The sequence below is a fragment of the Camarhynchus parvulus genome, chromosome 12, assembly GCF_901933205.1.
Source record: "Camarhynchus parvulus chromosome 12, STF_HiC, whole genome shotgun sequence".
NCBI classification, from domain to species: Eukaryota; Metazoa; Chordata; class Aves; order Passeriformes; family Thraupidae; genus Camarhynchus; species Camarhynchus parvulus.
The window spans coordinates 892,008-906,165 of record NC_044582.1 but is presented as its reverse complement, the minus strand read 5'-3'; the positions used below and the strand labels follow the sequence as shown (position 1 = coordinate 906,165).

At 45.7% G+C, this 14,158-nt stretch overlaps 1 protein-coding gene across 1 annotated transcript in view; it reads left to right on the top strand.

Moving 5' to 3' along the window:
- Nucleotides 1-14,158, top strand: part of IQSEC1 (IQ motif and Sec7 domain ArfGEF 1) — a 295,721-nt gene that overhangs the window by 147,323 nt on the left and 134,240 nt on the right. The window contains 1 exon segment of the mRNA XM_030957062.1: nucleotides 8,387-8,431. Within this exon segment, the coding sequence (XP_030812922.1) occupies nucleotides 8,387-8,431 (45 nt within the window).

Sequence of the window (14,158 nt, the reverse complement as noted above, 5' to 3'; positions counted from 1 at the left end):
TTCTGGAGAGCTGCAGGAACGAGTGGCTTTGTCATGGCAGGTGATGGATGAGCCCTGGCAGGGCAGGCTGGGCTCCTGCTGCCTGTGGATCTCCTGCCCAGCCCTGTTCTGTCCCTGTGGGATGCAGAGTGCAGGGAGCTGCTCCAGCTGCACATGTGCCCCAGCTCCCACTCTGAGCTGGGCACATAGGGGCTGCTGATGGGAAGGTGAGAAACAAACCTTTGGCCTAAAAACCAGGGGATAAGTGGAGGGGAATGTGTCCCTGAGCCAGCCCTGAGTGCCAGCAGGAGCTGTCACAGTGTGCAGCCTCAACACACCTGCAGCACCTGCAGCAACAGCAACAGGCTGAGATTCAGGTGATGCTGTGGTGAGTCTGCCTTGGGGTGGGTTGGGATGGGTTGGGATGGGATGGGATGGGATGGGATGGGATGGGATGGGATGGGATGGGATGGGATGGGATGGGATGTGGCCAGGCTGGGGTGTGTTCATGGTGTGCTCACCTTGGGGAGGGTTTATCCTCCCCTGCATCGCTTGCACTGAGCTGCTGGGAGCTGCTTTTGGAGGACAGTGATAGAGCAGCTGAAAGGACACGTGAGATTCAAACACAGGTTACACCTCCAGGTCAGGGTTACTCCCCAGCCTTTGTTTTCTGTTGTTTTTCAGCAGGGTGGTCTCCAATGCCATGAGAGGATACCTGGGGGCCTGGGATGGTTGTGGTCCCTGGGTGGGGAATTGTGCAGGGTGTCTCTCTGGGCTGTTGGCTGGGATTTTGTTCACCCAGAGAAGAGCAGTTTGCCTAACTCAGGTACTCCCAGTGCTCCATTTACAGCCATCAGGGAGCCTTTCACATATTGTGAAAGTGCTTTGGGGTTTGTGGCTCTCACAAGCATCACTTTCTGTGCAGATGATGCACAAACAAAAAGGGAAAGCTGCTGGTGGCCTGGGACACCAGTGAGGCCTCCTGGTGGAGAGCAAGTTTGTCCGACCATGTTGTTGAACAAGACATTTTCAAACAGTTCAGCTCTCAGATTACATTAGCAGGCTGGACCTTGGCCTCACATGGGATTAAACACAGATCTGGAAGCTTTAATGTCTTCAAACTGAGTTATATACAATTGGCTGCTGCTATCACAACACTCCTTCTCTTCCTTCTTTGGAAAACCCCAATTCCCACGCTGCATGTACGGGTTGGTTTTGTTTTCAGGGTTCTAAATTTGAGCTGCAAATAGTAGTGAAGCTTGTTAATAAACATCTGATCTTTGTGTAACTCAGGGAATAAGTGCAATTTAAATGATGGGCTTCACTTCTAACAAAGCCAAAACCACATCACTGCAATATTTTCATATGAAATCAGTTCCTCTGGTGAGATAGCACCTTGAAAAACAATGCTGGGTAGATGTTCAGCAGATAATAAATTCTAAACTGCTTCTTGTCACTGGAGTGGGTCCCTGATAAAGTTATTTTTCTTCTCAGAGTTCAGGGCTTGGGGGCTTGCAGCTTCTTTGGAAAACTCAGCTGCATGAACACCAGGCAGTCACAGCAGTGAAATCCTAAACATCAGGGCTATTAACCTCTAGGTGTTGTTGTTGGAGTTAATTTAGCTCATGGCAGCTATTGGAATTTAATTTTTTAAGGAACATTTTCACTGTACAGGGTGTATGTTACTATAAATCAGAAATTACAGCATTTCTGCTTCTGCAGGTCCCGCTGTTGTTACTCCTGCAGACTGCTCTGGGAATGCAGGTCCCAACTTTGCAAGCACAAATGGCTTTTAGTTAATGGAATTCTGTTGCCCCTGCACAGACATTCCATTTCACTTTTGCACAGTGTTCTGAAATTAAGGAAGCCAGCTGAGCCTTGCTGGTCTGGCTATTTCCTCCTGGCTTTCAGGGCCATGTTGGGCTTTGTTTCCTGGACATTGTTTTTCTTACAGGTCTAAAATCTCTTTGATATGCTGCGATTGTATTTTGATTTGGAAAGCATGCTGTAAAAATGAGTGTTTGGGCACACTTCTGTGTGAGTGACCTGGGCAAACAAGCTGTGCTCTGAGGACAGGCAGTGGAGCTGCTTTCCATTTCCAGTGCTGGGAGCACTTCAGACCCAGCCAGGGCTCCAGCACATTCCCAGCTTTGGGAATGCAATTCACTTCAGCCCCAAGCAAGGAAAGCTTTTTTATTTCTAAGAGCAGAATTAAGCACGTGTTTAAATACTTCCTTGTCTAAATGGTTCATTAAAATATTTGGGACAAAATGTATGAGAAAAGAAAATGAGAGGTAGGAATTTCCATGGTATCCTTTAAGGCCCTTCCCTCTGAAAGCTGCCTTTCCATAGGTGAGCAGTGCCAGCTTGTTCAGCACAGCTATTAAATTGTCTGTCCAGCACAGGCTGAATTGGAGGTGTATTTTCAGGTTGTGTCCAATGACTGCTCCCAATGGAGTGCTGATTCCCTCTGCCCCACTCACCTGCAGGAGAGGGGCAGGCAACGCTGCAGGATCCTCTGGAGTGGGGCTGTTCACTTCTACATCTGCACCGAGGCAGCTTTGCTGAACTGCATGTGCTGGTGCAGCTGCCAGAGCCACTGTGGCTTCCCTGGGAGCTCCTGCCTGTGCCCCAGCCCTGCTCTGGCCCGGCAGAGGGGGCCCAGGGACACTGGCCCGGCGGGGAGGGTGAGTGAGCACCACAGTGCCCATGGCTGGCAGAGGCCCCTGGCAGTGCCTGGGCTGGGCCAAGAGGAAGGCAGCAGTGCCCTGGGAGCCTGGCAGTGCCAAGGCCAGGGCAGGAGGAAGACAAGAGTGCCCTGGCCCCTGGCAGTGCCAAGGCCAGGCCAAGAGGAAGGCAGCAGTGCCCTGGGAGCCTGGCAGTGCCTGGGCTGACTCCCACTGTTAATGGGAATTAATTACTGCAGGCCATGGCCGCAGGGCCTGGTGGAGGCCGCTCCAGCCAGAGCGACGTCCCTGCGGGGCTCCCTCAGATCCCCCCACGCTCTGGGAGGAGACCAAGCCCTTCAGCAGCTTCTGCTCCTCGTACCCCAGTGAGAATTGCCCTCAGTTTGCTCCTCCAGAGCCTTTGCTGGGCAGGTCAGGTGAAGGAGTGTGACAGGAGCCGGGCTGCCAGGCCCTGGGTCCCTTGAGCTCAGGGCCTGTGGGGTTTTTTGGGAATGAGCCCTCCCAGATCTCTGCCAAGGGATATGAAGGGATGATTTTCTTTGAATGGCTGGATTATCATTTCCAGTTGTGTTTCTGGGGGATGGGGTGTCCTGCCTGAGGATGATCCTTCTGTCTTTTCTGCCTTTTGGAACTGGATGCTTTGGGCTTTCCTTCCAAATGGAGCACTGACACTGGGGTCCGTGCTGTGCCAGACCATCCTCAAGCAAGGCTGAAGATTTCCATTTAGTGAAGCTGCACTTTGAGGTACAAAAAAATAGTTTAGTCCTCCTTTGTATGTGAGCATGTGGAGCATCACAGCACCAGCCTGCAGCGAGCAGGTTTCCCTTTCTTCCGTGAGCTGCCAGCTCCTGGGAAGAAACTGTGCCAAGCAGCAGCAATCATTCGCTGAGCAACACCCCAGACAGGGTCTTAAATATTTAATGTGTTATTCTGCATTCCTTCCCTCAGCGTGAGAGGGATGCAGTGCTGCGAGCACCGAGGCTCTGACAGAGCTCAGGGCTGCCTTTTCCCCTCACACCCTCTGAGCTGCTGTCTGCACACAGCACATCTTTGTATTCTGATGCTCCAAGTGAATCTTCCTTCTTAGCCAAAAGATGATATATTTAAGCAGTCTTTATTTGGGATCAAGCTGGGGGTTTGCTTCAACTGCAATTATTTCATCTGTCACCACTGTGCGTTTCCGTGCCAGAAGAATATCTTGGCTTTTCTCAAATTGGATCTTTTTCTGGCTGCTTGCACGATGTGTGCTTGTGCTGTGTGGTTATTTGTAGGCTCTGCCAGCAGTAAGGGAGTAGTGCTGGGGTCTTCTCTGTCCTCTGGTGAGCAGCTGATGAAGCAGTTGCAGCCATCTGCACTGATGGGAAGGGACTTTGCTGCCCCAGCTCAGCAGTATCCAGGCAAATTGAGCCCGGAGGGTGGGGCTGCCCAGGGGACCCTGAGGAGGGCGGGCAGCTGGGCTGAGCCATCAGAGTGGGGACTCCCCCAGGATTATCCCCTCAGCCCAGCAAGAGCCTCCTCAGAACTTTGCCCTTCCCCCACGAGAGGTAAACCCAAGGCTGCAGCGTGGGCACAGGGCTGGGCTGTGCAGTGACTGTCCCTGCTCATCCACCCCAGCCAGGGCACACTTGTGGGTGGCTCTGTCACACTGGGGCTTGCTGCATCACAGGGACATGTCCCAACCCTCAGTGGTTCCCACTGTCCCTGCTGCACACGGAGAGGCAGGAGCTGGAGGGCTCTGCAGCAGTCCCAGATCAGTAACACTCCTTGTCTGCTGTCACTGCTGGGCAAAACACCTCCGGAGGTTTTCACTTCTGCAGTGTTCATTCCCTACCCTCTCTATGTCACACAATATAAGGAGCTCCATCTTGGACTCTTTCCAAAATAATCTGCAGTCATACTGATTTTTGTATTTACAAAAACCAGTTTCTTTCATCACAAAAAGCAAAATAAACCAGAGCTTTGGATCATGGCTCAAGATGCCAAGAGCTAATTGTGTTTCCCTTCAATCTGCTAAACCATTGTGGAATAAGGTCTTTTAGACACCCAGTTGCTGGGAATGCTCTCTGCTTACCACACAGTGCCAATAACAAGAGCTGGAGCCTGTGGCCTTGTTTTGTGCTCCAGGACAGAACTCTTGACTAAGAATTGTGTTTATAGTTTTTGTCTGTGGATACCCAGAGCCTACTATCTGGATTTTAGACCAATGGTTTCTTGGAAATATTTGTATTTTCTCCTGCATGATGCACTGCAGAAGTGGGCTGGTCAAGATTCCTGAGCTGATGGACACAGATGGGAGCTCTGGGCAAGCTCCTCACCCGGGAGCTGTGAATATCCATACTTTGGATAATCCTTTTAGCCTTGACAGCAGGTGTTACTACCAACAATTGCACACATTCTTCAGGTTCCAGGCTGACCACGTTAGCAGTGAATAATCCCTCTGTGTGCCCAGTTTAGTTCCAGTTCATGCCACCATTCCTCTGCCTTTCCCTGAAATGCCAGGAATGTGCATGGTTCAGCTGAGTCACGGTGGAACTGGGGCAGATTCCTCCACTGCACACCTGGAAGGACCTTGCAAACTCCATGGAAACCAACTGGAGATACAAAACAGCCCCCAGGGAGGTTTGGAGCATTCCCTGAGAATTCCAGGCAGTTCTGCAGTCTGTGCTCTGTCTCGGCTCAATTTTCACTCAAAGCCTTGGGCACAATTCTGCAGTTAATGTACTTTGGGAATTTTTATAATTATCTTTATTAATACCAATGGAAATTATACATATATAGACAAGTCTGTTATATTTAACAATATCTTTTTAATGGCTTCATCATTAGATATTGTCTGTGCTTCTTTCTGGGCTACAGATGTCCTGCGGCAGTGTTCATTAGGAGTGAACAGGAGTGTCAGACCTTCCAGCTCACTTTGTTCACAGCAGAGCAGTATTTTATTTTCCCATCCAGTCAATTTGTTAAAAAGCAGAACAAAACTAACAAACCTTATTTTGAAGTAACCTAAATGAGATATATTTTTATAATTCCTGAAGTGACCCCGTGTGCAATGAGATGTTTGGTTTGCTGCAGCTTTAATGACATTGTGTTCAGAATCTGGGTTATTTTTATGTTTTTAATTAATTTTCCATCTTTGAGCAGTTTGGAAAGAAACCAAAAGACTTAAATGGGATTTTAGCTGGAAAGAAAGAAGGGGAGTGATGATGTAATTATACTATTCTGTAAATTCAATAAGAATTAACTAACTTTCTGTACCCTAAATCCAGATCTTTTGGTAGAATTTAAATTTGATTTCTCCTGTTTCTTCTGGGGGAGTTTGTGGCCACTAAATGTTGGCTTTCATGTTGTCAGACTGCTCCTGAGGTTTTCCACAGTGCCAGGCTGAGTCTGGGTTGGGTGGCCAGGTAAAAAGCCTGGGCTATAACAATTCTGCGGGTGTAGCCCTCCTGTGTGGGGCTTATTTCCCATCTTCCTCCCCACAGTGTGGGGATCTGTCTCATCCAGGGAATTTCTCCACATCAGCTCCAGAAGCTTCTCCTGTCTTTGCCACTGTTCCTATATCTGATCTTCACCCAAAAAAACCATATAAAGTTGCACCAGGGGAGGTTTAGGTTGGATATTAGGTAATATATACATATATACATATATATACATATATATACATAAATATATATAAAATATATATATAATATATTATATATATATTATATTATATTATATTATATTATATTATATTATATTATATTATATTATATTATATTATATTATATTATATTATATTATATTATATTATATTATATTATATTATATTATATTATATTATATATATATAATATTTCTTCTCTGAAAGGTTTGACAAGCAGTGGCCCAGGCTGCCCAGGGCAGTGCTGGGATCAGCACCCCTGGAAGTGCTCAGGAAACATCTGGATGTGCTGAGGGGACGTGGTGGGATGGACCTGGCAGTGTCAGGGGAACAGAGTCATCCTGGAGGGCTTTCCCAGCTCTGATGAGCCTGTGGCTTGTGACCCTAAGAGGGGTGTTTTTGCTGAGAGCTGTGCTCTCAGGGGTATTTATATATATTTAAATATATTTTTTATTTCTATGTATTAATATATATAATATATTAATATATTATATAGTGTTCATTAATGTATAATGATATATTCTATATAATACATGATTTATTATATATTAAAATACATTATTTATATATTAAGATGTAATTTTTATAAATTAAAATATGTGTATTTATAGCTAGAAATGCATATACCTGTTCTGACTGAGGGTTTGGGTGCTGGGGAGTACCTGGGATGCCTGACTTCAGGAAGGAGAGCCAGGATTCCTAATGAAGCTGTAATCCTGCTCCTGGGGGTTGTGCAAGGAGTCCCCAGGTCAGGAGAGCTCGGTGTCACCAGGGCTGTGCTGGGGTTGGGGCTAATCACTGCTAATTAGCATCTCCTCAGTATGCACAGCACACCCCTGCTGCACAAAGACACTGTCTGAGAAACATTTATTCATAGCACCAAGGGCCTAAACTGCTTCCAGCAGATTTTTTCTGCAAAGTCTGGGTTAAAAGCAAGGCAAAGCCCCACCGAGTGAGCAGGCTGGCACCTCACAGCACACAGAGGGAAGCAGGAAACTGAATTATAAGTAAATGCAGTTCACCCTTTTCTCTGGTTAAACCAACCCCCAGCCACAAGGTTGGCATATGTGAGCCACCCCCTCAAAATTCAGCACCATTCACAGACCCTGAGCTGGGGAAGCAAACAAATTACAGGGTGGCAGAAGCTCCCTAAATATATTTTCAAGCTTTAGTGCTTTAGTTTAAAGCTGTTTGGACAATATGGTTTGTTTCCGTTTCTGTACAGCTAATTCTTGCTGCTTTTGTGGCCTCCTCCCTTCACACCACCCTGTTTATTTTTGTCAACAAATTAGGAATCTTGGGATTCAAAGTAAAGATTTGCCATTGATCTATGAATGGCTGCTGTAAATATAATTAATGCAATTCTAATGTGAATTTTATGAACCTCCACGGACTGTACATGTTTATGGCTCTGTGAGCAAAGGCCGTTTGTGTAAGGGATAGAAATGGATGAGTGTAAGTATCCATTTAAAAATGATGGGGCTTTGGCTGATGTTTTATTACAGCCTGTGAAAAAAACTGGCTTCACCCTCAAAATATAACTCTGTGTTATAGATATATAATGTTGTTATAATAAACCTGGAGTCATGCTCAGAGAGAGCAAGGGTAATTACACCACACTGCATGTTAAATGTTGCTGCTTAAAAGTCAGCACACTTAGAGAACTTCTTCAGTTCCTACAATTACCTGAACTCTGTGCTGCAATAATTCTGCAGGACAACTCCACAGGTGCCTTTTTGGCTAGAGAGCAGAAAGCCCCAGAGTGTAAAAGTCACTCAGATACAGAAGGATGGAGTGCTTTTAGAATATTGAAAATTGATCAGGTTGTGTCTTATTCAGACAAATGTTTCTCTAATTCCCTCTTCTGTAATCTAGGAAAGGGTGATGTTTTTTTTAGGTTGGGTATTTTTATTTACTGTCGTGTTTAATGGCATGCTAAGTACTCTGAAATGCCAGTAAGAAGGAAGAGAATGTAAAGTCGTTGATATTTAAAGATATAGAATTTTTGAATAGTTCATGCCTTAATTTGGCTTATACTTTAATGCTTTGTAATTTTATTCTTTTGCTGTCACCTCAGGACTTCACTGGAAACAGGAAGCAGCGTCTCAACTGACCCACTCAGGTACTGTGGCAATCATAGCTGGCAGCTGTAGGTTTGAGCTGACAGAAATGCCCTGTTCTGCACCAGCTGCTCACCTCACAGCTCCACCTTGCCCTGCCCAGCCAGCAAAGGCACTGACCTGATGGCTGGATATTTCTAAGAGTGGATAAATTTGCTCTTTTCTGGGATTTCCATTTGAAATTCAGTTCTAGCTTCCAAGCCTGGGTTTGTTCTGGGAGGAGCACCAAGGGGAGGGACAGAAGGTGTGTCTGTGCACAAACCACCTCTCTCTCAGAGTTTTACAACCTTTATGCTGCCAATATCTGACCTGTCCTGTCCTGGCAGGTCTGTGCTGCCTTGGGGACAGTTGTGTGGAGATGTCACTGGTGTTTCTGTTGCTCAGCATTCTGATAAAAGCACCCACCCTTCAGGGAGCTCTGTCACAGGAGGCACTGCCAGAACTGGGGTTTTACTTTGATCACTCCATTTAGAAAGAAATGTTTGGCCCTGTTAACACTGCATATCAAATGGGTACCTTGCATCTTTTATTCTCATCCCTCCACACTGAAAAGTGCATCAAAGGCACAGAATTCCTTTGATAAAGCTGGGGCAGGGTCCCTCCCTCAAATCAGCAGCTGGTTTGGTACAAGTCTTCCTTTGGAGATGCTCTGGGTTGAGGATGTGACTTTTTCCCACATGATGTCATTTGAACCTTGCTTGAACACAACCATGGGAGCTGCTCTGTTTAACCTTATTCAAATTAAGGCCCCTATGTAATTAATCTTCCATTCTTACCCAGTGTAAAGTCTTCTGAAAGTGAAGCATTTGCCTTGCTGCCATTTCCTAGCAGCCTCCCCCTCTGCTGTGATATTCCCTTTGTTCTCTCCCAGCAGCACTGGACCACATTCAGTCCCCACTGTACTCTGTCCCATTGCCAGTGTGATGGGAACACTGGGCCTTTGTCTGGCAGGACAATGCAGGAAAAATCCCAACTTCCCCCTGCTCTGCTCCTCTGCAAATCTGTTTTAACAAGAGCACTGTGCTGCTGGGGTGTGATTTACCAGAGCCAGGTATTGCTGCCACGTTTATTGCAGGCTGGAAATAGATTTTATTACAATGGTTTTTCATCCATGGAGTATTTTTTTCCATGGGAGGAGGGTATCAGTGAGGAATATGGAAGAATTAGATGCATGTAGTAAATCCTTCTGAATGGTGAGGACTGGGCTGAAATAATACCTGGTGGTGACCAGACAAGGATGTAAAAATGCCACTCTAACTGCAAATTGAATAATTTTGTGGAGTTTTAAAAATATGGAGTGAAACAATCACAGAGGAGGAACTGAAGAAAACTGTTGAGATTTTATCAGATAAAACTGAGAATTTTTCTTAGTGTTAAATAGTTATAGAGGAAAGAGCATGTGATACCTTCAGCAGGTCAAATAGGCCTGCTTTGGAGCTGTAATTAGACAGAATTAAGGCCATTATTTATTAAGTCCAATGAAAGATAATGGAAGGCTTCTTGTTCCTGGATGTGTTCTCATGAGCCTGTTGAGCAAATTGGCCTTTGAACAACTCAGAAAATGGGATGTACCAATTAACATGGCCCCATGTTCTGTCAGGTATTTCCTAGTCAGGGTACTCTTTTTGCATTTTGCCTGCTCACAAATTTCCTGTTCCCATCACAAGGGACATTTCCCCTCAGTGAACCACTCAGTGCTGAAAAGAGTAAACGTTAATGTGAATATCTTGCTTCTGTCCATTATAAAGTGGAAAACATGTAAAAATTGGCATATTGTATCTGTGTATATGTTGGTTGGCACAATTTCTTTCATAGCCTGCACAGGATTTATTCTGGATATTTTGAGTTGACCTCTGTCAGCTTTCAGCTGGTATCTAAAAATATTTTGTTTCCTAGTATCTAAATTTTAACGTGGCCCTTCTGGAGGGGTGAATTGCCAGGCCTGTTCCAAATGAGCTGGAAATTTAAATGTTTGAGCTCTGCAGATATTTGGGGCGAATTTGTCATCTTCTGTAGTAAATTGATCAGCCAGTGGTTGTGTGAGCCCAGGGAACAGATGTGCAGAAGGGACAGTCAGGATAAAGAGAATTAAGAGAACAGCAAAGTTCTTCCTACCTTTCTGTATGGGTACTTTGGCAGCTGAGTGGCTTAATAACCAAAAATAAAGGGTGGGATCAAATGGTGATTAGAATTCATCTGCGGGGGAGGGCGGAACTCTGAGAGCTGTCTGCAGCCAAAGAACTTTGTTTTGAGTTTCTGGAAGGTTTCTAGGCAGCAGAGCTGCCCTTCAAGTCAATATGGAAGGAAGAGACCTGGATTTATGTCCTGACTCTCTGGGCATCTCTGCAGAGCTTGTCACCAACACCTTGGGGTGTCACAGGGCGTCCCCAAGCCCGAGGGCTCTGTGTGAGCTCTTCCACCTGCCCTGGTGGGGCAGGGATGCTCAGGGGTGGTACCCAGGAATACCTGCAAGGGGCAGGGCGGGACATCTGCTTTGCCAGAGCCTTGAACACCAACATTTGCCTTATTCTTTGTCCAGCCCAGGAATTTCCCCCCAGCTTTGACGTGGAGGCCACTTACTGCACTTTTTTTTGTGTGCTGTGGTGTCCTGTGAGCAGCGAGGCCTTCCAACCTTCCAGGAGGAACTTCAGCATCTCTTTGCTAGCCCAAACCCTTGGTTTGTAGCCCTGCTCTGTACTCCCCCCATTTTTAATGTGGTGTGTGCAGGGTGTCGTGGATGAACATGGGATCCACACTGTCTGGGTCCCATGAGATTCCTGAACCCCACAATACACGAGTGGCTGCCATGAATTTTTGTGTGTGGCCAGTCGAGTGTTTCACCCCGGAGTCTTGAAAGACTTGTGGAAAACAATTGAACTTCTGCAATTTCTGTGCTCCACCTAAATAGGGGGATACGCCGTTTATCTGGGCTAGTGAAATATTTTTCAGGATTGTTCCTGGCATATCACTCTAAAAGTTTAACTGAGTAAATAACAGCAGTTCAATATTAGTACTTTGTGAAAGATTGTCACCAAACAAGTTAATTTTCCTGGTCTGCCCAACTTTTGAAAGCAGTACCCCAGGAACTCCAGCAGGCACTGGCTTCATGCTGGGGTTATTTTGTCCTTCAGTGGATTGTTTTCCTTCAGCCTCAGAGCTCCAGGGGTTGGCAAGAAAACCACCCCTAAAAAAGGAGGTGGTGCAATGTTCAATATCCACTTGGCCCTTTTTTTAGGGGCTGTTTTTGAAAGCCTTGTCAGAGGCTGAACTCTGAGTGACTGCAGAAATTCTCAGCAAACTGCTTACAGCTCCAGTGCTGGAGCTGCAGCACATCCAAAAATCCCTGCTTGTCTTAGGCCTGGGAATTCCAAGTCAAAGGTTTCGGTAAATGCCTTTCTGAAAGAACCACTTCTACATCCCGGCTGAGCGTGAGGTGAAGCTTAATTTCCTTTGTTGTTTTCCTCTGGAAGACAAGTGAAAATGAAGAACGTGTTGAGAGCGTGGGGCTTTTCATTTGCAAAAGTCCTCATTAGCATTTTCTCTGCAGGGTGGGATAATCGGGGCTGGATGCTGCCAGGAAATCCATGGGTACATGGCTCCTATGCTTGAGCCCACTGCTTAGAAATAGATAATTAGGGTGATAAATAGGATTTTTTTTTTCTGGAAAGGATATGATGCTGAGAAAGAAATTGCTTTGCAATGTGAACAGACAAAGGGGAAGTTTCCTGAAAAGTCTCATTTCAGGATCGAGTCTTTGGCTGGCGTCTCCTGAGCTTACTTGTCTTGGGCTGGCTTTCCCTTTTTCCCTTGATCCTGGGAATAACTGGCCTTGATTATGGGATGTAGCCATTTTTTTTTCTTTCTTTTTTCCTTCTTTTTTCCTTGGAATGTAAAAAAATCCAGGCATGAAAATGTTACAACAAAGAAAACTCAATTTCTTTTCTTCTTTCATGTTTTTTCTTTTTATTTTCTTTTTATTTTCTTGTGCTGTTTTTTTTTTTGTGGAAACAAAGGAAAAAGGATTTCCCATTGCCATCTTGGCAGTACCAAACCCAGGGCAGGAGGCAGTGCCAGGAGGTTGGGGCTCACCAGCAGCCACTGAATCTCCAGGGCCTTCCCTCAGTTCCTCTTTAGATAAAACCACCCTGGAGAACAGGGGATGAAAAGCTGGGATGAAAGAGTTTTGATAAGAAAATCTAAATATCCTCACCATGATGGCATCAGTGACTTGAAAATTGCCAAGCTAATGAAGCCCAAGGGAATATGAGTCCAGGATGATAAATGGGCTTGGATTGGGGCAGTGTTTTGTGCTGTTGGGGGGATGTTGCTTCTCACAGATAACCAGTTGTGTTTGCTTAGGAGTCACCAGCTCTGGTGCTGCTCTGAAAGAAATCCCAGCAAATAAGTGCAGGCAGCACAAGGAAAGGACAGAAAGGGGTACTTGAAAGAGAATCCTCACAAGAAAATATGTTTTTGAAAGGCTCCAGTCAAACATATTTTTTCACTCCAAGTTGCTTTTCTCATGATCTGGTCATTCCCACCACCTGCCCTGTCCTGTATAAGGTGTTTTTAGGGAAATACCACACAAAGTGTGACCCTGTTTAAGCATAACCCCCTGATTTCTTTGGTGCACTAAAGAAACTGCCAGTTCTTACATATATTTATAATTTCATTTAATTAAACTTACACAAGGCAATTTTCTAAGAAGATTCAAGGCATTTCTGTAACTGCACAGTGACAATGAGGAAAACCAGGACCCCTAAATATAGCTTATATAGATCCCTAAATATAGCTTATTATCCAGGCACTTGGGGAACTAGATAGGTCCACATGGAAAAGAGCCTCAGGTTGAGGCTTAGGGCTTTGGTTTTCTCTGCATATTTTTGAAACAGTGCTAAAATTCTTGTGGCATTTTAGGGATGGGATTGTGGGGGTGTTTTATGGTTTGTTTGGGTTTTTTGTTTGGTTGGTTGTTTGTTGGTTTTGTTTTGAACACTTGTCCAAGTGCCAGAGTGGTTTTGAAGCATTTTGTCAGATTCTGCTTTGGTTTTGTTGTTGTGACTGTTGAACTCTCAAGTCCTTCTATACCTGTTTGACAGCAGTGCAATCTGTATTTCTGTAATTCCTGTGAGGGATTTTCAGAAATGAAACAGAATCAGAAACAGCTAAATTGTAGTTGCTGGAAGAGTAAACTTAGAGCAAACTGCACACAAGCATTGGTCTCCCTCAGGACACTTCTTATTTAACAACAGCAACAATTTAATTTTTTTTTTAAGAGAAATTGCTGTTGAAGTTCTTGTGTGCCAGTCCTGTGTGTTGCAATGGAGCAGTTCTGTGCTGTTGTTAACTCAGAGTGTCCTGTGAGCCTGGAGAAAGGGAGGCATGGGCACAGATCTGGTTTCTGACCAGTGACAGCGCCCAGGGAAGGGCTGGAGCTCTGGCAGGGGAGGGTTAGGGTGGATCTCAGGGAAAGGTTCTTCCCCAGAGGGTGCTGGGCAGTGCCCAGGCTGCCCAGGGAATGGGCACAGTCCCCAGAGCTCCAGGAGCACTGCCAGGGGTGCCCAGGGTGGGATTGTTGGGGTGGCTGTGCAGGGCCAGGGGCTGGATCAATGATCCTGTGGGTCTCTTCCATCCCAGGAGCTTTACAGAATCCCAGGCTGATGTGAGTTGGGAGGGACCTCAAAGCCCAGCCCTTAAAGCCACCTCCCACTATTCCTGGTGGCTCCAAG